The sequence below is a fragment of the Ciona robusta genome, chromosome 2, assembly GCF_009617815.1.
Source record: "Ciona robusta chromosome 2, ASM961781v2".
Taxonomy (NCBI): domain Eukaryota; kingdom Metazoa; phylum Chordata; class Ascidiacea; order Phlebobranchia; family Cionidae; genus Ciona; species Ciona robusta.
In genome coordinates, this window is record NC_143236.1 from 6,292,263 (window position 1) to 6,316,750 (window position 24,488).

The 24,488-nt window shown below is 34.0% G+C and overlaps 2 protein-coding genes and 1 long non-coding RNA gene across 5 annotated transcripts; 1 reads left to right on the forward strand and 2 right to left on the reverse strand.

Moving 5' to 3' along the window:
* Positions 1-56: 56 nt before the first annotated feature.
* On the reverse strand, positions 57-14,582 carry LOC149740613 (paired amphipathic helix protein Sin3a-like). 2 transcript variants are annotated; one of them, XM_089872660.1, is made up of 29 exons: positions 14,296-14,582; positions 13,905-14,046; positions 13,580-13,684; positions 13,116-13,222; positions 12,796-12,901; positions 12,405-12,512; positions 11,637-11,793; positions 11,020-11,165; positions 10,575-10,712; positions 10,191-10,298; positions 9,678-9,857; positions 9,149-9,235; positions 8,407-8,525; positions 7,901-8,034; positions 7,204-7,418; positions 6,774-6,905; positions 6,384-6,490; positions 5,687-5,870; positions 5,266-5,395; positions 5,017-5,124; positions 4,342-4,430; positions 3,788-3,882; positions 3,326-3,417; positions 2,920-3,089; positions 2,284-2,472; positions 1,697-1,872; positions 1,090-1,258; positions 636-762; positions 57-302 (listed from the first exon to the last, which is right to left on the reverse strand). In XM_089872660.1, the coding sequence occupies exons 1-29, from the start codon at positions 14,514-14,516 to the stop codon at positions 208-210; spliced, it is 3,936 nt and encodes a 1,311-aa protein (XP_089728786.1). In that variant the 5' UTR covers positions 14,517-14,582; the 3' UTR covers positions 57-207. The 2 variants fall into 2 exon arrangements, with proteins under 2 accessions (XP_089728786.1, XP_089728785.1); XM_089872659.1 differs by having other exon boundaries at positions 1,697-1,875.
* Positions 14,583-14,728: 146 nt separating this feature from the next.
* LOC149740614 (uncharacterized) lies at positions 14,729-15,677 on the forward strand. The gene is made up of 2 exons (XR_016384426.1): positions 14,729-14,997; positions 15,064-15,677. It is a non-coding gene; the product is annotated as an uncharacterized LOC149740614 (long non-coding RNA).
* LOC149740615 (transmembrane protein 45B-like) lies at positions 15,253-22,763 on the reverse strand. Of its 2 annotated transcripts, XM_089872678.1 has the most exons (9): positions 22,141-22,280; positions 21,347-21,507; positions 19,946-20,049; positions 19,318-19,488; positions 18,820-18,926; positions 18,165-18,296; positions 17,346-17,457; positions 16,551-16,665; positions 15,253-16,235 (listed from the first exon to the last, which is right to left on the reverse strand). In XM_089872678.1, exons 2-9 carry the CDS (start codon positions 21,436-21,438, stop codon positions 16,100-16,102), a joined length of 969 nt encoding a protein of 322 aa, XP_089728804.1. In that variant the 5' UTR covers positions 21,439-21,507; positions 22,141-22,280; the 3' UTR covers positions 15,253-16,099. The 2 variants fall into 2 exon arrangements, with proteins under 2 accessions (XP_089728804.1, XP_089728803.1); XM_089872677.1 differs by lacking the exon at positions 21,347-21,507 and having other exon boundaries at positions 22,141-22,763.
* Positions 22,764-24,488: the final 1,725 nt, after the last annotated feature.

A 24,488-nucleotide genomic window follows, 5' to 3' on the forward strand; every position in this document is an offset into this window, starting at 1 on the left:
TGTTTGTTGCTGCTTCCACAAATCGTGCATCACATATACAAGAAGTAGAGACCATGTACTTTTTAGGTATTTTTAATCCGTCTTAGGCATTTTATTTGAAAAACAGAGTCGTCCAAGAAAATATGGACAGCAGCTACATTACGAGAGGAATTGTACAAGGTTACATAGCAATAGCTCTGTGTTGGCAATATGATATACAAATCTATGTTACAAGGTTGATTCCCTCACTTCTTCTTTATAAAGATTCTTTTTCAGCTGTCCACAAGTTACAACTTCCATGATTGTGTTTTGTGGTGATAAGCCTAAAAAAATAGATCAAAATTTATTAACATAATTTGAAAACAAAAATATACCCCTATGTTTAAGTAGGTAGCCAAAGTTGCCTTAAAAATAAAATCCATAACAACTGCTGCCAATAGTTCTGTAACATTCACATTATGGATGTAATGGGCCAACTCTACCCTACATTCAATGTAGCCTGAAATTTCACTGCATTTTGCCCCACCCCTTTTTTAAACTTCTACCCACATACAATAGAACAAAAACTTAAATACTTTAACCTGTGGCAAAGTCATTTTCCAAATCCCTACACTTATTTCACACCTACAACCATTAAACAAGTAACCATTCCATACCTGGCACTTTTCCCATCAACCAGTTGTTTGTCTGCCTTCCCATATCCCGTGATACGTTCTCATGCTCCCATCTCACAAGCCAATCATTAAATTTCTTGTGAAGATTCACACAAATCCGTGATTGTATCTGGGTACACAATATAATCACAACTTAAACAGAAATTGTATGTATGTTTTAAAATGTCAAAAAACTTCCGGTAAGTATTATATTAACTTAAACAGGCTTTCAAACAAAATACCTCCGGACTCTGGTACTGTCCCTCAACTAAAACAAATGGGTACTGCTGAAACCTATTGAAAACACCATGAAACATACTCTTCATATTTTCAGCAACTCACTGCAGATTAAAAACTTGGAAATACACATTTTCAAAACTCTAGCGACACAAAAACACCTACCCCTTAAGCAGACACCCTAACCCCCACCCTCTAAGCACAGCCAAAAAAAACCTACCTTTCTAGCATTACTAAAACATGAATGCCTATACATAATATCTCCAGTTCCAGGTGTGAATGTAGTTTTATATGAACCAGGAGCCACCTTGTATTCCAATCCACTTGTAATAAACAAATTATTTTCATCTGGTTCATTTTTAGTTGCTCTTCGCAATAAGTTTGCATTCCTGGAAAAAATCAATTTCTTTAATAGATTTTATTTTTTTTTAGTGTAGTTACATAGATTTCCAATATAGGGAACTTTTATGACTAATGTGGCAAATGTAATATAGAAATCCTTTTGGACTGCTCGTTTAAATAGACACCTATATACAACAATGCAAGGTAAAGCTGGCATGAATGAGGGTGCTAAAGCACATGATTTTACCTCGGTTTTAAATTTAGAATGACATGTCACCCTAGGACACACTAATGTTACCCCTTTATTATTATTCAAAACTGTTTTTTTCTCTCGGTGCCAACTATAACAAATAGGTAAAATTTAACCACTCTGGTACTCGCTTCATACATTGCGTTCCTATACCACATAACATAACGTACCCCTCTGGCTGCATCTATACCACATTATTTCTGGCTGTGCCTACACTCTAAAAGTAAATTCTTACCTCTGCAAAAACACTGGCTTCTCATTAAGTCGTTCCTTCATCTGTGAAGTGACATCCACATCATCACCAGCAGCGTAATGTTCAAGGTACTCGCTCCACTTCGTTACCTCCATCACATCAATGGGAATCTCCTCATCTGTATCGAGCAACTCAACTCCTACTTGAAGCTGGGATTGCTTCTGCGGGAAGGAAATGTTAACTTGGCTGTAAGAGTAGTTGTAAATAAATGAATGAATAAATCATCTAGCCTCGCATGGCAATCCTTATAACAAGCGTGTTCTGTTTCATACACCTTGTGTCCATCAAACTAAATGTAAGGAGTTCTACTGTGGGATAAGAAGGTATACTAAGGTGTAAAGTTCGTTGTATATGAATGAATTTTACTCATTTATCCTCACGTGGCATATTAGCAGGGCAACGACAGTCCTTATAAGAAGTGTGTTCTGTTTCATAAACCTCGTGTCAGCTTAGAGCTACCCTGTATGTAGCTTTACGGGTGATTACTTTTTGCTACTAATACTTATTATAAGGTAAGTAAGTAACTACAGTCATTAAAACCATAATGCAACATAATTCATCAAGTCCACCTGAAACACAGTAACTTTGTAGCAGTTTTCACCAGCAGCAAAATGCTCAGCTTTACGTTGATATGCTGCTTCTATGTTCGATCTACGAGGCTGTGACACGAGAGGCCCTCCGGTGGCGGAGTTTAGCTCTTCTTTATGGAACAAATCAAGAAGTTGAACGCAAACCTCATCTTGGACAATATGTTGAAGCTGGGGGTTGGTTGGGGTTAGTTTTGTTGGGGAGATACCAATTCATTGGCATTTAGTTTAGGGGGTAAAATCTTTTTTTTTTCAATGTTTAAATGTTCACTATGAACATGAGGAAATATACTGCATAAGTAGACACCCATGTTATAAATTGAGTATGATATACCAATACACTACTATAATATGGGTATATAAATTATATTATTCATGTTAGTATATTGAGATGGTGATTGGTGACATTATTTCTATAGTGATTATAGCAGTATTTTAGGAGAATAATAAAAAAAAGACACCCTCGAATGCGTTAGGAGTATAAGGTATAACATGTGTTACGAATATAAGAAGACCCCCCTATTATAAATCGACAATGAGCATGAGGTGTATGAATAAACCATATGTGCCTGGTTGGTGAATACATCACAAAAATAATAAACACACAAAACAACGCACCAGTTTTCCAATATTCTGCACCAGTTTATCCATGGTGAAAGCAGTGTAAGCATGAATGGTGAACATCTCCCTTAATGTGTCTTCATATTGCGAACATTCCATGTTTCCATCCAACAAGTTACGAACCATATCCAGGAAAGCAGGATAATAATCTTCTACATTAATGTCATCTGTAGAATGAACAGAGGAAATGTTAAATATTACTGGAACAATAATATGTTTCACTTATATACAAGATTTTGCTATCGTGCGTATTAAAATTTAAAAGTAAAGATCTTCAGAAAAAATGGGTAAGGCTAAAGGTATATTAAAAATACCATAGATTAAAAAAAAAGTTATTAGTTTTTTATATCAAAACATCATAAATCCATTTAAAACCATTGACAATTAATGGCAAGTCACTCACTTAGTTGTCGCAGCCTCAGCATGTCAGCGACCATCTCTCCTTTCCTTTCTTTCTTTTCTTTTATTTCTTCTTCAGACAAAATATCTGCTCGCCTGAAATAGTAGGAGGATATGAGGTCACCCATGTTATTACTTGACAGTGAGCATGAGGTGTATGAATACAACATGTGTGACTGGTGTATAAGAAGACACGTAGACACGCATGTTATATTTCGACAGTAAACATGACAGACACAACTACAATCCATTAGTAAATAAATATAGTGGGGTGGGGTAAGATCCACCTTTTTATTTCTATTTTTTCCTAAAGATTGGTAGTGATTATAAAACATTTAAAGAATTAAAAACTGTATCCTCAAGACTTCCATAGACTGTTGTTAATTGTTTAAAATGTATCCACTCTAATGCCACAGTACTACTTTTATACACTACAAAACCACTTATTAATATGACTTAGTTATACCTTGATATTTTGAGCAACCGTTCACATAATATGTGGTGGAATCGAATAAAGAGATAAAAGTTTGAATTCCCGAAAAACAAATGATAATTTCCTTCCTGTAATAAACAGTAGGGAATGTTATTACGTTAATGTTACAATATTGCACAAAAACTTAAATTATGTCAAAAAAGTTGAAGCCAGAATGTTATATAAGTTTAATCCCTGATAAACCATACAAATGTATATTAACAGTTGATGAGCCTTCTATTCTATACGACTGAGGTTCTTGAGAACCTGGGACTTGGGTCAGATTTGACCCAATACCCAACACCCAGACTGCTTTACTGTACATCCAAAAGCAACATTTTTTGGGGGGGAAGTACATGCAACCGTTTACCATTGTAACTTAAATTATTTTCAACGGCTTATCTGGTAAGAAAAAAATAACAATAATTTTTTTTTTTTTTTACACCAGATGGGCCATTGAAAATATGCCTGATAGCAGAACTGCAGAACCAAGTGTGCCTCAGTTCACCATTAATGAACAAAACACAAAAGATTTCATTCAAACCCACCCCTGCATCATCACTTAAGTATCCACCGAGAGACTTCTTTGGACTTTTTTCCGCGTTTTTCTCTTTCGTGTCTTCGCTGTCCATGTCCTCTGTAGAATAAAACCAGTTAAAACTCCATGGTTGTTTAACTAAAAATGCAAACTTTTTACAATATTAACTCTAAAAATTTGTTAAAAATAAGTAAAACACTTTCAAATTCTCATAAAAAAGCCACCGCAGGTTTGCTGCTCATACTACAGAGTATAAATATCTATAAATAAACAATTATCGCCTCCATTAATAAGATGTATTTCTTGGGTGCTTGGGTAATCGGCTAACTCTGGCCTATATCTCAGGTGCCATGGCATGTTACCATGTAGGACCCCGCCAATGTAGAACAGAACCCTGGAACTACAGTTGCACAGTGTAAATATAGGATGTTTGTGCACTGTTTCAATTTTTTTTTGTATTTACTGATTGATGTGTTTAAAAACTGTCATTCATATTTACCCTCTGGATTCTATACTGAAATATGTCTGTTAATAAAATTGTAAGTGCACACTGACTTGCTGAACACCCTGCAGTATGCCTGATATACAGGACTTTGACTTAAAAATATTAGAACAGCGTACAGTGACTTTTCAAACACCTTGTACAAAACACATTAGTTTTTCCTTTATTTTATGAACCACCTACCATCATCATCATCATCACTAGGTTGGTTTCCTCGTGGAGCAAAATAAAGATCAGGAAGGACTTGGTACATTACTTGCTTTACTTTCTGTTTGTCATCTTTATGGATGCCTTTAAAAGTAAATAATGAATGTAACAAACATAAAAATGTCCATAAAAAAATAAAACGTCCGTAAAGAACATAAAACTAGGGCTTCTGAATATAGGCCAGGTTACATGGTTGTTATATTCCAGCAAAAAACAAAAACCTACCAGTTTGTCTTTTAACATGATGAATAATAAGTGAAGCAGCGTCATCCATTATTGATTTATCTTCATATTTCAATGTTATGTGAGGTCCACTTGCTATGGTGGCTCCACCCGCTTCAACTGCTTCTTGTCTCTGCAATAATGTGCATTGTTTCATCATCAATGTAATGAATAACTGATTTTCCAAATATTCAATATAAATTGGAACCTTGTAAATAAAACTCTTAAAATAATTGTATTTGCTAGTCAAATGTGCATTGTTTCAACATTAATGTAATGAATGTATTTTATTTTTCTAAACATTAATCATTAAGGTTCCCTATGTTTAACAACCACAAGCATAGGCTGCGTAACACCTTTTTAGCAATATTACCCTAGAATTTCTCCAAAATAAAACTACACTACACCACCACACACCACCCACCTCATCATACAAAGTTTCAATTTCATTTATTAAACTTTTCCATCTGAGAAATCTTGTGTCGTTTGCTTTGAATGTAATTCCTTGGTGATCGAGTGACTTAAGATAATATTTCTCGTTCTGATTCCTCCAAACTTTGTTGAACGAATGTTGAGCTTCTCTCCATTCATCGTCTTTCATTTTAAGCCTGGGATGTTTTAACTCAAATTTAAGTGAACTTTTATACATTTTTTAAAAAATAATTTAGGTTTACTTAACTTTACTACCACAATTTCATTCATCTTTCATTTTAAGTCTGGAATGTTTCAACTCAAAATTAGTTTAAATTTTTAAAAAAAGTACATGGTGTACTACTACAATTTCGTTTTTTTTATCTTTTATTATAAGCCTGAAATGTTTCAATTTAATTTAAACTATATTTAACTTAATTTTTTTAAATTTTTAAAACAAATATATTTTTTGTTTCCGTTCACCACCACAGTTCATTCTCTTTTTTTCTTTGTTACTAGTTTGTTACTAGTGGTATTTTAATATTAAACATTTACACAAGCTATTCAGTAACAAAGTTTTTTTTGGTAATGTTATTATGAGGCGATTAACTTATATATACAAGAAGTCCTCTGTGCTGTTTCACGCCAATATCTTATCTTACAGTTTCCCCCACTTCACAACCATAAACAAACATTGATAATTCATTTACCTTTTAAGCACCAGAGGAACAGCAACTGCTGGGTTTTTCTTCAACCCTTCAATAACATCGGGTGCTTTATCTCCGTATATTCTGTGGATAGCTTTGCGCTGTGTCACCTGTATTATGTGGAAATAAAATTATAAAAATTTAGTCAAATTGCAACAATTTTCACCAACACCTGCTTCTGTATAAAAATGAGTAGTTTTTTTAATTTACTTCTAGTTTGTTTGGGTTTTACGTAAAATAAACAGAATTGAAAACAGTTTTTTTTAAGAATTTCGTCCATAAATTTATCATTTACTTATAACAATAAAAACATAGAGGGTACAGCAACAAAATAGATTTAATTCTTATGTGATGCTGCTATTTAATTGGATACACAAATGTCTTATCACAAACCTCTGACGTTCCTCCAAGATAATTATCAAGATGAAACTTCGCTTTATCCTCCTCCGACATTCGGGATAACTTCTTATTGATTCCTTCCAGGCATCGGATCGCTCCAAGGTTCGTCTCGATCACAACATCTAGCTGTGGAAGATTAAAAGATGATCAGTAAAAAGATCTTCCTTGGGTTGGAATTTAAAATGTTTTTTGGCTTCTCAAATTATTTCATAATTTACATTTCCCAATTTAGTATCAGCTGCTTCATGTTAAATTCCCTTTGTACTTGTTACAAATTCATGCTGCTATGCGTAAACCGTAAAGTGTTGCTATTCCCTAAACATACGTAACTACAGTTTGTGGTGAAGATATAAGGGTGAAATAAACTGAGCTACATGTTGTTGTGAGTCTGAGTTTAGCTATGGTAAAAACTACAAGACATCACCTCATATCTCTCATCTTCACATCTATATATATGTTCCTCAAATGGAGTTTTCTTAGATGTAACAAACTGTGAGTCTTCGCTCCATGAAGGGAATGAGACCCACGTGTCGTTCAACACCTCATGACATAAATCATCACGTCCAGTACATGTTGGTTGTTGGAAACTTGACGGTAGAGCTCTATAACTTGAACCAAGTCTCTTCAGGGTGGTGTAGTCTATAGGGAGATGCATAAATGACATTGTGTTATATTATTTTTTAATTAATAAAAGGGAAAAATGTGCATTTATATATACCAGGGTGGAGAAAGACAGAACACATTTAGCACATAATATCCAAATATCCTGATTGTGTTTTAAACAATTAACAACAGTTTATATGAGTCGTGAGAATATGGTTTAATAATTTTTTGAATGTTCTTTGTTTACTATTAAATGGAATAAGAAAACAGAATGAAAAAGGTCCAATCTTCCCCTACCCTACCTTGTATATATACAGCAATGGGCATAGGAAGAGTAAATAGTTAAACACAAATATTGCAAACAAAAATCAAATTTTATTAAATATATATTCGGTGTTTTAATATACCCAAAACAGCTAAATATACAATTTGGTAATTAAATATTTTTAAATTGGTAGAAAACAGAAGTCATACATACAAATTCTTTTTTAGATTTAGGAATATCTTGACATACAAACCTATCTCCATGGCAATTCCTTCATGTTTTTCCTTGATTGGTTGTGGGGAGGATATTTCATCCCCCATCTCAATAGAAGGATTATCCTTGCAACCCAGGAATTCTTTAAACCACTTAAAAAGCTCTGGGAATTTCCTGCGGCACAAGTTTTATGTAGAATGTAAACTTGAACCAAAATATCCACAACGAAAATTGCATTGTTAAATCTCAGACTAATTGGTTTTATGTGAAGACCTCATTCAAATACTCGTAAAATTTGAAGCAAAATCCTTAAATAAACTAAACCTAAACCAGGCGCAGTAGTTTTATACTGGGTAGCATCAAACCACCGAATTGTTTAAACGACCTAAGGGTTCGCAACAGATTTTAAAAAGTTTAGCAAATATTTTTATCTTTTATTATAAATAATATATGGTTATTCTTATTTAAAAAAAAAGATTACAAAATTTATTAAAGGGGGGCTTTAGGGCATGTACAAACAAAGCAAAACAAATTTTCTTAACTTACATTAGAAAAGGTTGCACAAGCTGAACAATCTCAGCTCTCCCAACGACTTCATTATTATAAAGCAACAAACATCTGAGGAAGTTTTCATATGCATCGCTGCTTCTTAATGCTCTCCTAACCTGTGATAAATACCTTGTTTAATGCTCAACGATTTCATACAATCATACATCTCAATGTTTAATACATATATAGTAGGGTGGGGGAAGATGGGACACCTTTTCTTTTAGTTTTCTCTTTCCATTTGGTAGTAAACAAAGAACATTCAATGAATTATAAAACCGTATCCTCACGACTTTCACAGACCTATGTTAATTCCTTAAATCACGATCAGGCTATTTGGATATTATGTATTAAAGGTGTCCCATCTTCCCCACCCTACATTTAGCTCAAATATTATTCAATTTTAAGGCAAAAATTTGAATCTAATCTTAAAAAAGTATTGGTATTTTTTACTATTTTACACAGAAAAACAAAGTTATGGAAAGTAAATGTATACTCTGGTATATGAACGAGAAAAACAAGTTGCGATTTTATGAGCTTTTATTTTTCAGTGTTTTTACAGTATTTACATAACATACAGTTTAACCTTGGAAGATAGTCTTCCATTATGGGATATGGGGTTATACTCATAATTTTACGATGCAGATAAAATATCATAAAACAATATAAAATATTAGCGTTAAGTTTAAAAGTAATACCACCAATTTAGAAAATATATTACAAGATTTATATTTAAACAAACCTTATCAAAAAAAGCAAATTCACCAAGTGTTCCATGTTTTGACGCTTCAGCTAAACTCACATCTTTTAATGAACAACTTTTGGGCCGCTGAAAGCAAATGTTTTAAGTTTAAATATATTGATTTACATCAGTGTAAAAATTAAATAGAAAACTTCAGTTTCTTTAGCATTGTAGTACTTAGTGTTGTAAACAAATAGTAATGTGCAATGAACACTCAATTCTAATAGCGATACTGATATGTATATGTGTCCTTGGGCAAAACAAATAATAATAGACATTGCTGCAATCCAATGATCACTAATGGGTTGTAGCATCCAGGGTGTCAGGATAATGGGCCAATCCCGGCCTAAATCTCAAGCCCCATGGAGCGCCATTTTGCAGGACCCCAAATAGATAAAATACATATTAATCAAAAACTCCAATAACGTAGGACCTTACACATGTATAACAGAATACACAGAAATCAAACACCATTTTTTTTTCTGGTCTAAACCCCAGGTCGTCTTTGACCTCACCCATCAAACCCTACCTTGCTACCCTGACTATGGGTGTTGGTTTGACTCGGTCGTTTGCTACTCTGGTGACCGCTCCGATGAGGTTTCGATGATGATGTCGACTGTGGTGGTTTCTTTACAGTGGAACCATGGTCATTCATTATTCCATCCACCTTAGTTGATGGGGAGGGGATGCCAGACGATTGACTTGCAGCCTGGTATGTCAAAGAAAGGTTAAAATGGATGGGAATACTAAGTGTATCACCAAGAAAAAAGGAAGAAGTTTTCCAAAAAAAAAAATTTGAATTAAAAACTCTTTAAAGGAGGTCGGGCCCTGAAACCCCCCTAGGCTGCCACTTGTAACACCAGAGCAAAGGTTCTTAACCCTTTTTAAAACACTTTTGACAAACTTTATTCCTAGGTAAACAGAGGATAAAAACTTTGATCAAGACTTTAGCAAGATATTTAGTATTTACTAATGCTTTTGTTCAAGATAAAAACATTTTACCAGCTTTTCTATTACCAACAAATACCAAGATATTACCCACATGAGTCAAGGATTGTGGCATCACCGCTCCCACTGCTCCTCCCGCATCCGGGAGGAACTGACCAAACTCACGAAGAAGATCGGAATCATTTTGGAACAAACGAGCAACCTGAAATGAAAACAAATAGTAAAAGTAATAAAACCTGTCGGAATAACCCTTTTAGGGTAAATTCCAAGGTAAAGTAGGGAAAAACATTAACAGAAAAAATAATAATTCAGCGGCAAGGTATTTTGCTGTGAACGTTTCCAACAAATTATTAGAGATAAAAAAATTTAACAAATTAAAAAAGAAGAACATTTTTCTTTAGGAACCCTTATATTTCAAAAATTGATATGCTTAAAAAATTATATGACTTACTGCAACAAGTACAAATATTTCACCAACCTGTGCATAGACTTCAGACTCTGATAATAGAGGAACATAAGAACCATTCGAGTCTTTAACATTACGTTGTTCCTTCTGATATTTGTGCAATATCTCAAGGAAAGCTTTGTATATATCTGGCTGGCCTTGGAAGCGATTCTGAAACATTTTTGTTTTGATGTTAGTCATATACGTTATTCTATTCCATGCGGTTGGGGTCCTACAGCCTGGCACGTAATGGGACATAAGAATTAGGCTGGACAGTGCCTATTGCCTTTACCCACATTGTATTTTGTGTTGTGTGTTATGCTATATTTGTATACGGTAATAATGAAGTCTCCAAAGATATTGGATATGTTTCTACACCTACAATGTGTGGCCCGATGAGTTTTAGGGATTTGCCCTTTTTACTTTAATATATATAATATGTATTGAAGAGTTTAATTGTCAAAAAGTTTGAATTTACCTTGATTTTGTTCACATAGTTGATTGCATGGTTAAATTCAACAGGTTGACCAGCAGCATTTGTTGTTTGTTGTTGTTGCTGTTGTTGTTGGGAACTGACAGCAGAACTTGGGATGTTTTGGCTTGCTGCTGTGTTGGTATTGACACCTGGATTGTGGGAGTTTTAACATGTTAATGAACAAGGTAAAGTCATAGGTACTACCTCTATACATACAATGGAAATTTGGCGGTAGCGTATCCATGCAGGATGCCTTGAGGAACGGCAGTAATATAGTATAAGGTGTTAAGCAGGAATTTATTGACTTTTTATCAAAGTATTTTACCATCTATGGATCATAGTATAGTTTTGGCTATTATACCACATTAGCACTGCTTTTACAGTAACATATGTGATCAGCGTATGCATTAAAACCTTTTTTTTATATATATTACCAGTTCTAACTGTAACAACTTTCCAAAATCTGCCCCTAATATGGTGCTCATAGAGTTAAATGAATCTTGTGTAAAGAAATACAGTAAGGATCCGGTGCTATGAAAATGTAAGAGACAAAAATCAAGCCCAACTAGTTGTATAATCAAATATTTATATTTCTGCTAAATGGCAACGTCTCAATTTACCTGGGGCTGATGAGGTGGGTGGGGCTGGGGTTCGTTGTGGGGCAGAGAACGGGGGTTGGGGGGCTACAGGAAGCTGTGCGTGGTTGGGTCCTGGTGACGCACGATGGGCTGGTAGTTGGGGTAAGGTGGTTGCAAATTTACCATGCGGGGTGTGTACCTGTACAGGGGGGCAAGATTGAGTAAAGTGAAGAAACTTATTAAGATGTTGTTAAAGTTTGCAGTAGCTTTAGCTTTTAGAGTTGTTCCTTTAGCAGGAAAATATTGCAACAGTTATTTATAGATAACTTTGGGGTAAACTGGGCCAAATCTGGCATAATTTCAAAATCATCAAAGACTTCACCCATATATTGCATATGGCTTCTACACCAAAGTACAGATGAGTTAAACCGGGGTTGGCTCATTACCCTAACATTCATGCTCATTACCCTAACTCGTTGGCTCATTACCCTAACACAGTACTACCGCATGGACTTGACCAGATGATAAAGCTTTTACCTTCAAGTTTTCTGATTTTAAGGTTTGTTGAATGTATATGAAACACCCTTGTGTGGCATGCAACGACAGTCGATAGGTTTTCTTTTATTTTTTGTTTTATGTATGTCCGACAATTTGGACATACCATTAGTGACCACTTGACTGGAACGATTTTAGTTAAGTGTCTTACCCAAGTACACAAAGTCATTCGGCCACAATTGTCATTCGTGCCGGGCTGTTACCTTTTTTTTCTAATTTTAAGCTATATTATGTTACAAACTATTGATAACTTACTTGTATCGTTGTTGATGATTGTTGACCGGGCTCTAGCACTCCTAGTGGATGAATGGTTTGAGCGATCATGTTCGGCCCGGTAACGCTAACTTGATCATTCGCTGATACCTGTGTGGTTATAATCTTGACTAAAGATAGAACGAAATGTGGAACACATAAATATATATATATATACATAATTATACCTATTGCAAATTAGCATGGTGGTTGGTTTGGTGACAGATAATAAAGCTATTATCTTACTTCTGCTGTCAGGCATAATGTTTAATATAATATAGACTTTTTGGCACCTCTGGTATAAAAACGTTAATATAATAAACCTAATCTACTGTTTAGGTATTACTGCTTGTCATAAACAGTTAAAGTTCACACTTTTAGTTATTTTTTTTACCTCAATTTTGTAGCCAGGTGGTAGAAAGGTGTTGAAACCAACGATCAGATCAGGATGGCCGTTAAACAAGTGAGACACCCTTGCTATAACTCCTGGTGTGTCAATGCTAAGAAATATAAATCAACCTTATTCGTCAGTGAAGAAAAATATATAAGATAGGAGAGAGAAAATTTCTGTTTTTATAGAAAAATGTATGGATTGAGGTAATGTGACAAATCAATTTCTTAAAAATACAATTGTAGCCAAAAAATGTGGTTTTGCATTAGACAGAGATAAAGACCACAAGTACAAAAACATCTGCGGTTTAATTTTATGATCACCTTTGTGATTTAAATTCCTTCATTATATCAAGGAAATCCGTGTAGACTTGTGGTTGGTTCCCAAACTGAAATTTAACTTGATCCAAATAAGACAAAGCATCTTCAACCTTTAAAAACATTTAACAATCTACATTATCTGGTAAGAGGTGTATAATACTGAGGTTTAAGTTTCATAAAGGAATGGTGTACTGAAAAGTTTAACCTGAAATTCAATTGTAATAAGTTCCAAGAATCTGACCCTGATCGGGTGCTTAGAGAGTTTGCCGATTCTTGTGTAAAAAAGACAGTAAGGATCTGGTGCTAGGAAAACAGAATAGCCAAAAATCAAGACCAGCCAGAACTTTTTCGTAGCACCAGGTCCTTAAATTTATTGTGTATATATATACATCCTTTTTTTTATTATGACATGGGACTTTATATGCACTAGTTCTACATAGTTAGCATTAGCATGTTGGAATAAGTACCTTTAATTTTTGGAACTGATGTTGCTGTGCCTGCAGTTGACTTGCTGTTTGTGGGGATTGTGAAAGGGGTGGTTGGCCATGACTTACCAAGTTGGCAGCAAGAACCTATAAAATTTGAAAAATATAAATTTTGAATAAAAAAATATTTTAAAAATTTGACCGGTAAAGGTATTTTTCTTTACAAAAAAAATTGAAAAAAAAGATAATTTTCATTACGAAAATTTGGAAATGTAAAATACAACATAAATCTAAAAATGTGCAACCAGGTGCCATAAAAAGTTTAATTAATTTACAAATTTCTTTGTCTCGAAAGAAACTAGTTTACCTGTGTGATACCAGTAGTTTGTCTTTGTATTGGTTGAACAGGTGTGGCGATTGTGGTTGAAACAGCAAATGTATGAGAAGCAGTTGATGTTTGATGTTGAGTGATGGCTGCACTTAATGTACTCAAGCTTCCAGAAGGATCACTGTTTAAGGAAGATAAGTTTTAACTATTTATAGGCCAATAGAACCATTGTGATACAGGTGCACCTATAAATATTAAAAAAGCACATATATATATATATATAAAAATATTTTTTTGTTTAATTTTGTGTCTACATTTTTCTAATAAGGCCCACCCAATTGATTATTCAAATAAATTTGGTCACATGTTACATATCAAAAAATGCCTGTGTTAACATACTTTGAAGACTAGAAGGTAAACAAATACTCACTGAAAAGGGTTTGTATTAAATCTTCTGTTTGGTCTTGGTGGAAACCCGGATACAGAAGTTGCATTCGATACTTCTGGTTTGGTTTCGTGGAATTGCGTTGCTACAGGTGGGGGTTGGGGGGGCAGTGATGAAGGGGGTATTGGTCTATGTTGGGGGTACATGCTGTACAATGGCTGTGATTGTGACGTCACAGGAATATCCTCTTGTTTTATCTCAGACATTTTGAACAAAGTTGAAACTTACATAAGGATAGAATTTTAGAAATATCTGTACAAAATAAGTGGAAATGATATTTAGAGTTAAATTTTTAAAATGAAACACTTTTAATTTTGGTTCCAAAGTCACTAACTTATATTCAGCCTTGGCAAGTCAATTTATGAAATATAACATTACGAAAGCTTACTGCGTGTATATCACTCAATGTATGCTAAATTTCTAAACTTTACTCGGCCTAAAAGTAGCTACATAACTTAATTACGTATTACTTCGCTTAAATAGTTACTTTTATGCATTATTGTAAATATTATACACCATATTGCTAACTAAACAGAAACATCGTCGTTTTTTGAAAAGCATTGAAGGAACTACTCAACCAGAACCGAAAATAAAATCACTCAAGCGAAAAGTTTAAAAAAGTGACGTAATTGGATATTTTTTGTGAAATCTGAAACACATTTGTGCTGGCCATGATGGTATAGTTTTGTAAGCGTGTTTCCCTATAACATATTTTCAATTCTAGCAAAAATATCTGATTTCTTCTTTTTCCAGGAATGCAACCCCTTTTTCCCGGAAGTTCTATATTTTTACTCCTTGCAATCAGAGTGCGTAAATAAACATGCAGAGTCTATATATAAACATTGTTTACTCTGATTGCAACTACTGAACTGTATTTTCTCATTGGCAACAATATTTCAACTTCAGAATCATTGTGTTTTTCGTCACAACACAACTTTTAGATAAATTTTTATTTGTTTTATTACCATCGATTGTCACAACAAACTAGTAAAGAAATTCATGTCAAGGCAATTAAATGTGAGTGAAACTGTTTGAATGCAACAAAATAAAAGAAGTTTAAGATGTACCATTGGAAATACCTACAAGCCTTCACACCTAAGAGATTTGGTCATAACTTGTAGATAATTCCCACTTTTATGGCTCCTTCGGTTTTGACGAAAAATTAAGGTAAAACGTAATTTAAGAATTCAACAATAAGCATTGGAATGTTGGAAAATAAAAGATCAGATTATAAGTGGTAATAATAGATTACTATACTACATAGAAAAATTAACTAGAAAAAAACTTGCATTTGAATGTTCATATACCAACAGCAAAACAAAGCACTAATATATTTGATTACAATTATCAATTTAAGTTACAAAACATCAGCTGGCATGCTTCATTTGACATTTTACAAAAGTAAAAGGTTGTGTTTCAGAAGTAAATGGGGTGTAAATAAAAGGGTCAGGTTTTAAACATATCTATATATAAGTCAGGTGTAAAAGTAAGTAACCTGGCATATGGGCCAGAGTTGGCTAAGCCCTTTTAAATATATTTGTTTTTTTAAGACAACAACATAAGTTAAACATTACAAAACTGAAGACAAACTTTTCTTTAAAAATGTGTTTTTTTAAACAATAATCTAGTTAAACTCTTCATAATTTACATTTTTACCAAAAAAAAACAAATACACTAGTTTTACAGCCATCTGGATAATGTTGTAAACTTAAAATGTACCAAACACAGTTGATTCCCAAATTTTGCCATTTTTAAACCCTAAGTTAACCCATCAATTCACATAGAAATATTATAATTCATCTTCGGAGCATTCGGATAGTAGGGCTCCGTTAAGTGGAGTTGATGAACCAAGTGAAGTTCCAATGTTCATGTTTTTGTAACTTTGCATAAACTGTGGATCAAGTAGGCCTCTACTTTTCAACAACCTTTGAATAAGGAATATGTTAGTTTTCTTTTAGTTATATTTTAATCTAAAAGAGTTAGGTCCTACAGTACAAAATTAATAATCATGTAAGTTCCATTTAAATACAAAAAGGTAAGGTCAAGGAGTTAAAAGCGAATTGGTAACACAAATGTTAACAACCTGTAGTGGTTACTATGCGACAAAATATGTTCAAACAAAAAAGAAAAAATACATCAAAAGTGTGTTGAAAACTCGGAAAAAAAATGCAAGTCAAAAAAGGACAAAAAGGAAAAAGCTGTCGAACACCACAGTTAGATGTGAAAAATAGAAATCTTACTTGTAAATAAGGAAGTATGCGAAACTGACAAATCCAAACACAGCAGCAATATGCCATGACCAGAAGAGAGTGATAAACATGAGGTTTACTTCTGCTTCTCCAACTGAATTACAATCTAAAGGTTCAAAATGCGCATTGTAAATATGGGGGAATTACTAAAAATTAAAAAGATTTATATTTTTACCAAAAAGCAAGTTTAGGTAACATGCTATGCCTCGTAGCAACAACGGCAGATTGTTTTGTGAACATTTAGACAAGTGTTGGAATGAGATAGATAACAAGGGGTGGGTCATGGAAACTTAATGTAGACTAATGGTGTTGCTATCTTAACTGTCTGGGTGATGAGTGAAATATAAACAGCAAAGACAAACACCAGACACCACAGAAGAGATCAAATAAAGCACATATTCGGTAAGGATAAAGTATTAGGCTGAACTATAATTGATAACTTTAAAAGATATGGCAGGCTGGTGAAAGATGGGACACCTTTCATTTTATTTTCTGTCCCATTTGGTAGTAAACAAAGGCATCTTAAACAATTATAAAACCATATCCTCATGACTCCTATAGACCATTGTTAATTAATTAAAACTTAATTAGGATATTCGAATATCAAGTGCTAAAGGTGTACTGCTAAAGTGCTAAAGGTCCTTCCCCCATCCTACTATATCAAATCATAATAGTGGCCAGTGGCATATATTAGGGGACTGGTACCTTGTACAAAGAACACTTAACAACCTCTATAAAAAAATAACACAAGTTTACAGAATGTTTAAAACAAGTTTACAATTTTACCATTCATTTCAGCTGCACCATGATGTTGCATGTGTGTACCGTTATGCTCACTTTCAATACGACTACATGGGTCCCAGTAGTTGCCATCAGGGGGGTACAAGATGTATGCAGCCTGTGGGAGTATTAGAATAATATTCTGTTACTTCTGCTACTAGGCATAATGTAAATATTCTTTCTACGGTTCATTTGGTATGAAAAAGTAATGTATTACCTACGTTTCGTCATCCACCATACGGCAAACCTTTATCAGAGAAATCTTGCCGAACAAAAATGACAGAAATATAAAAGATCTTGCCGAACAAAAATGACAGAAAATAGATGTTTTTTATACCAGATGAACAATTAAAAGGTATTGGAATACCCATTGTTTTTTACTCAAAATAGTATAACAAAGTCATATTTTGTATTGTGTATATAAGTGTTGCAGCAATGGATAAATTTCAAGTTATTTGGGTAGAAAGCAATTTATATTAAACTAACACTTTCAGAGTTTATTATTTATGACTTTGCAAATTGACTGCTTTTCAGTAAACTATTTTAATTTTTACATCTTTGCGATTGTGTTTCTAATCTTTCTTTTACTTTAAGCTGTCGCAAATGTTGAGTTTTGCGTGTATCAAAATACTATAGAACAGGAAAGTTAATTGGAGAATGTTTAACTGAAATGGCAGTTTGAAGACAACTACATTCTATGATTGTTGGGGCAGTTTTGTGTGTATTCAAATGTGCTCACTGACACTGTATACTTTTGTATAATGATGAAATAAGTAGCCTAGCCTTTTGCATAGCAATGAAAATTTGGCTTAATTGAGAACTTACCTGCCAGAACCACGTTCCTTGAGCGATAAGCAACACAGTGTGCAGCATTTCAAGTATATGAAGTAATTTACGTTTGTTCATTACAAGGCACTCAATAAATGCAAACAGCGCTGATGGCCAGACTGTTAACACCTGGTAGAAATGGGAATAAAACTCATGAATATTTGATGATCTGTGTGTTTAGAAGTTTGTTAGAAAGCTACATGTTAAGCAGTTATGTATGTATTGCTGTATACAACAAGATATTTTTCTATATTGTGTTGTTGGTATTTCAATGTTTTACTATCTTTTATATTGCGATGTTGCATTATTTTTACCCACAAACCTACAATTTACTACTAATGTACGTATGTACCTAAATACTTCTATACATTTAAAGTAGAAAACTAAAAATGTAATGCAATATCTGGCTTGAACCTTATGTCTACTGAAGTACTGAGCCTTAGGATCTTATCTATTTAGAATAGAATGACGTATTATAATTAAGTGGTCACTGGCCAATTTATATTACCACATGGTGGTAAGCTAGAAAATAAACATTAAATAAAACAAACAGACTTTTAGTATATAGTTCAATGATTACATAACCTTCTGAGGGTGAGATAAGGTAAATATAAAATAGGATTTCTATTAAGATTAATGTTTAAAGACTTACGAGCAAAATATGAACTCTTGTGTCAATATGTGATCGACCGTGTAGATGAAAGAAGAATAAATAACCTTCAATGAACAAAGCCAATCCACCAAATAAACGATCCATTCCTGGTAATTACAACTCTATGTAAATATATGGCTGGTTCCAATGCATGCGAAATCATTTGCACAACTGTACAGAACACATAATGCAGGGATTTCTCAACATTTTCCCCAGCGTGTATAGTGTACAACAGAGTACATTGGATACAATGTATCATTAGATTTGTAAAGATTATTTATGATTGAAATGCTGTAATATTACTTGTTCCTACTTTTATACAGCAACTTAATGTTTGAGGATGGTTGCAGTTTAAGCTACACTTTAATTTCATAGAACAATCGATCAAAAAGCTCAAAACAAACCCAAAATTAGCCCAGTTTCAAACATTTTTGAAAATGTTATTAATGTTATATTGTGACCGCACTTTTTAAAAATGTTCTTACAAATCCTATGCACCTGCTGGTACTACATGTCGTGCAGTATGTGATACAATATCAGCCACTCCTGAAATCCCAAAGAAGAAATACATGGTTGCGTGTTGCCAGTTCATTGGATGGGTGTATCCTCCTGTGCTGTTATGTAAATGACCACCTGGGGAACCGGGGTAAAAGAGTTCCACCAGTATACCTGCGCATGGGTGTGTGTATAAGATGGTTGGATTTGTAGTTTCGTAGAAACATGTTCAATTTCAATGTAAAAATGTAAGCCCCCCTCTTAAAAAATTAAGCTCAGAAGTGAAAAAAAAATAGAAAATTAAAACTTAACATGAAACTTTAATGTCATCCACTTTTGCCTTTCATTTTGAGAGTTTCCATATGTTTCAATTTATAACAACATATACAATTGTTAGTATAGTAGGGTGAGGAAAGATGAGACGCCTTTTTATTCTATTTTCCTTTCCCCATTTGGAAATGACAAAAGAACATTAAAAGAATTATAAAACCGCATTCCCACAACTTCCATAGACCATTGGTAATTGTTTAATTAAAACATGATCAGGATATTAGGATATTTATGTGAAATGTCCCATCTTACCCCACAGTACTATATTACCACTTTCACAAAAAAACGGGCTAGTACCAACCTATAGAAATAAAAACAACTTTTACAATTCCTTCCACCACAATACCATAACATGGAATTTTACCACAGCAGTAACTTGGTCCATTTCTGTTGCCACCTTTCCCCCTATGCAAGTGTACCAGGTTTAATACAAGATCATTCATGACACATAAGCACGTGCTTGTTATAGAATAAGAGGTGTTTACATAGTGCCTGCTGTTTGCTTAGTGAATAAACGAACGCGACACTGGTCACGTATGATGAAGTATGGTTGATGGGAATTATTTTCCTCACAAAATAAGTGGAAGTTTACGATAAAGACTGATTGAATTACGCGAATGCTAGAAAAAAATTAAATTGATTAATAATAATATATACTCTTATTGCAGAATCAAATACCATGAAATGAACAAGCCACCATGCATGCTTTATAACAAAAATCATGACAACTTGGAAGAAATTATTAACAAAATGAACAAAATTAGTTGATATTTGTACATTTATACAGTTGAATATAAATAAACAACAGCATAAATTGCTTGCACCAAGCATAGCAACATGCAATGACGTAAAATAAAATAATCTTGTAATTGTAAGTAAGTGTTTCTTAGCTTTATAGCTACAGTGTAATGCATTGCCATATGTATAGTTTTAGTATACCTAGTATATACAATACATGTTATAGGCCCAATGTCTGCATCTAATAAAGGTTCTATTTAGTTTAGGACTTTAGGTTCTAATGAAACAATACAGCTCTTAATTAGGGATTTCCTGATCACATTCCGGTAGAAAGATGATTTAAGCAGAATATTTTATGATTGGTTACAATGAAAATATGATATAACATCCTGATGGCTATAAATGAGATGAATGAGGTTTGGTAGGTAATATAGTAGGATGGGAAAGACAGGACACCTTTAGCACATAATATCTAAATACCCCAATCATGTTTTAAACAGTTAACAACAGCCTATGGGAGTGGGGATACAATTTTATATATTTTTTTTTGTTTTGTTTACTACTGAATGTGACGAGCAAATAGATTGTAAGGTGTCCCATCTTCCTCCACCCTACTATATAAAAATCCTAATGAAATTATAAATAGTAAATCTACGGTGACATTTTTTAAGTGTAGATACTTTTATGTAGTTGTAACATTAGGAAACTTCTAATGTGTAGTTAACCCGTATACTTTGGCCATGTTAGTTGTATGGACACTTAACACTAAAAACAAGGTAAAAGCTGTACTGAACGTGTAAAACTCGTGTGCTATAACACATTATGTTGCCTCGGTTTTAAAAATCATGGTGATATGCCACCCCATGCATCAACATGACGCCTATGCTGTTCATGCTTGTAAAGTTGTATGTTAAGCAAACAGCAAAATGAGACATTGACCCCCATGATGTCACATGCAGCTTACCTAAGAAAATTCCAGCTATATTTTAACATGTACCAGAAACCAAAGCAGAGAAAAAAAGAGCCAGGAAGGACATGGCCTCCGTAACTTCCCATAACTTAAATTTTCAAATGTTCAACCAACACACAAAATAACACTAAGGTGCAATTCCAGTGCACTAAAAGCTGATGCAAAAATTAACATTGCAAATAAATTGTTTCACACTAAAATTAAACACACTCACAAAATTAAAACTATAACTGTGGCAGAATTACGTGCGTGCCAAACTAATTATACAAACTTTACAGTAAGAGAGTGGGAAAGAATTACAAATAATTGGATAATGCATCTAAAGTCAAGTATAAATTTACACTTTACAGGATAAATTTAAATTGTATAGCATTTAGGTTTAAGGTTGCTTTAAAACCCGTTAACAAAGTTTGTACAGCCAAATCTTTTAAAATTAGATAAATTATATATATATCTATATTTAACGGGTGATCTATATTTTAGCTGTTAAATTACAGTACCCTATTGCACAAAAGCGATTAGCTCATATATATGTATAAAACCAAACCACTTTTAGAAGCATAAATACAACTTGTTAAAAAGCATGATTGCAACACCCGCTTTATAAGCACATAACTGTAGCATATACTACACAGGAAAAACACACAACACTTCCTGGTGTTAGTGAAGAATCTCCCCCCCCCCCCTATTTGCTATCCACTAACCCCTAGGTTAGGTGGTTAGGTGTTGATGGTTAGGGCGTTAGTGGTTACAGGGGGGAAGATTCTCCACCAGCACCCATTTCTTACCTTCTAAGGTAGTTTAGCGGGTACTTAAATGCATAGAAAATTCCAAATAAAATAAAAAATGTCCCAGGAAGTGTATGGCCACCCCAACTTGCCATTGTGGTATATTTACTGCAATGTAAACAACTAGTACTACAGTACTGCTACTACACAATCTCCTAAAATAAATGAAATAGTTAGAGTTTAAAAGTTGTCCAAGTGTTAGTAAAGAATCCGCCGGTATACATTACAGATTGGGCTAGTGAAAAGCGTTAGAGGTTGGTAGTTATGGGGGTTAGTTCGGTACAATAGGGTTAGTAAATACGTTTAGATTAGCGGATAATCATAATGTAGCAGGGATTCTTTACTAGCACCTAATGCTATTCAAAACTGAAATAACACTTTAGATAAAAGCAGTTTACTAAAATGCCTGAAAAGCCCTAAGGGGTTTAATTTATGGAAAACAAAACAGATTGCTTTTTAAAATAGACCTTCTAATAAACGACAAAGCTACAAGTGATACACATTTTTTAGATAAAATTTAATAAGGAAACATAATAAACAAATGTCAGCACAAGCATTAAGTGTAAATTTACGACAGACAGGTGGTATCCAAATCCATTACTCTAATACACGTACTTCGGAACAACAAACGTTTTGTCCTTTTGAACTAAACAAACCTACACACATGCCCCTAAGATCGAGAATAACTTTTACACAACCAGTTAGACGCAAGTCACGCAACCAACATAGATGTATAAATATCTGTCGGGGCTGATATTGAGCACGATAGTGGTTATATAGATCAGTGCTCTTCAACCTTTTCTGGGTTGGTGAACCCCTAAAGTTGTTGCGACGAACTCATGCACCCTTTATTGTTTTACCGTAAAACTATAGACGTCATCAAGAAGAAATGCGTGCAAGAATAAGTTCATGTTTAATCGAAAAGCATTGCTAATTAAAATCATAAGGAACAGGTGGTTTGGGATTAAAGAGAAGACTAGTTTCGGCAAAAAAAAACTGTGCAAAAGTAGCTAAATTTTGTAGCGGTTGATTGTGCTCTAGCACAGATTTAATGATATAAAGATAGCTAAATTTAACACTAATACATAAAGATTGAATATAAAGCAACGTTGTATAGCGAAAACAAAAGCATGACAGGAATAGAATGCAGTTTCGCTGCTTTCGTAACATCTACTTTCCCGTCATTCTAATCGTGATAATAAAACAATTACCCAGTTGTGTGTATGCCAGGCGAGGCAATTGCCACATGCCAATGACGCGTTTTATTGTTTTGCTACACGTGTTTTTCGTTATATAAACCTTTCACTTTCCTGTACTGTGAGGCAGTACGGGGCTTGCAATACCCTGCTGTTCTCACTTTGTCTCTAAGCTCGATGCCGCACTTTCACCGTACAATAAACTGAGATGTGCCGTACAAGTGTCGTGCAATGCGTTGCGGAGTCGGATAGCGCGTGCGTCGGGGCAGGATGGAACAGCGTCGTCGCGAGGCTGCGGAGCGCAAACCCACAACTTCAACATTAGCCGCCCCCCACAATTTCTTAAAAGTGCTAAAAAATAATTGACAAAACAAGTCTCAAATTTTTTTGTGTAATGCACCCTTGTATATCCTTTTGCAGTGGTGCATCCATGGCACATATTGTTGGTGTGGTTGAAGAGCACTAGCTGATATAGATTCTTTTTCGGCAAACAGTTTTTTCCGCATTTATCTTAATTCTTAATTCTAGCATTTCATTTCTAATTTCTTAATTAAAATTAAATCATAAAAAATTATTATTTTATTTAAACTCACATTTCAGATTTAAAACCGCACAATTAGCATGTGTGCGCCGAAGCGTGGACGAGTGCCTATTTTCTATCGTTATCTTCAGTTTAAAATATGCGTCTCTCGTTTTTCTTTGCTCTTTTAGTTTACCACTCGCAATAAATAATTATGCAGACGCGACAATATGAATAATATTAACTTCCAACATTACCTATAATTACTGCGTCATTATTATTTATTCAAATTCTCAAAACCAAATGTTTACAAGTCAAGACATGGTACAGGAGTTATTTACACGTTTTTTAACAAACCTTCAATCCTTAAAAGCATGATTTTTTTGAGTTTTGGTATAAAAACATGATACAGGTATCATGCGTTGGGGTCCAATCTCAGATTTTCAACTTTAGCAAAAAAAATTAATTTTTTTGAGTTTTGGTATAAACACATGATACCGGTATCATGCGTTGGGGTTCAATCTCACATTTTCAACTTTAGCAAAAAAAATGATTTTTTTTGAGTTTTGGTATAAACACATGATACCGGTATCATGCGTTGGGGTCCAATCTCAGATTTTCAACTTTAGCAA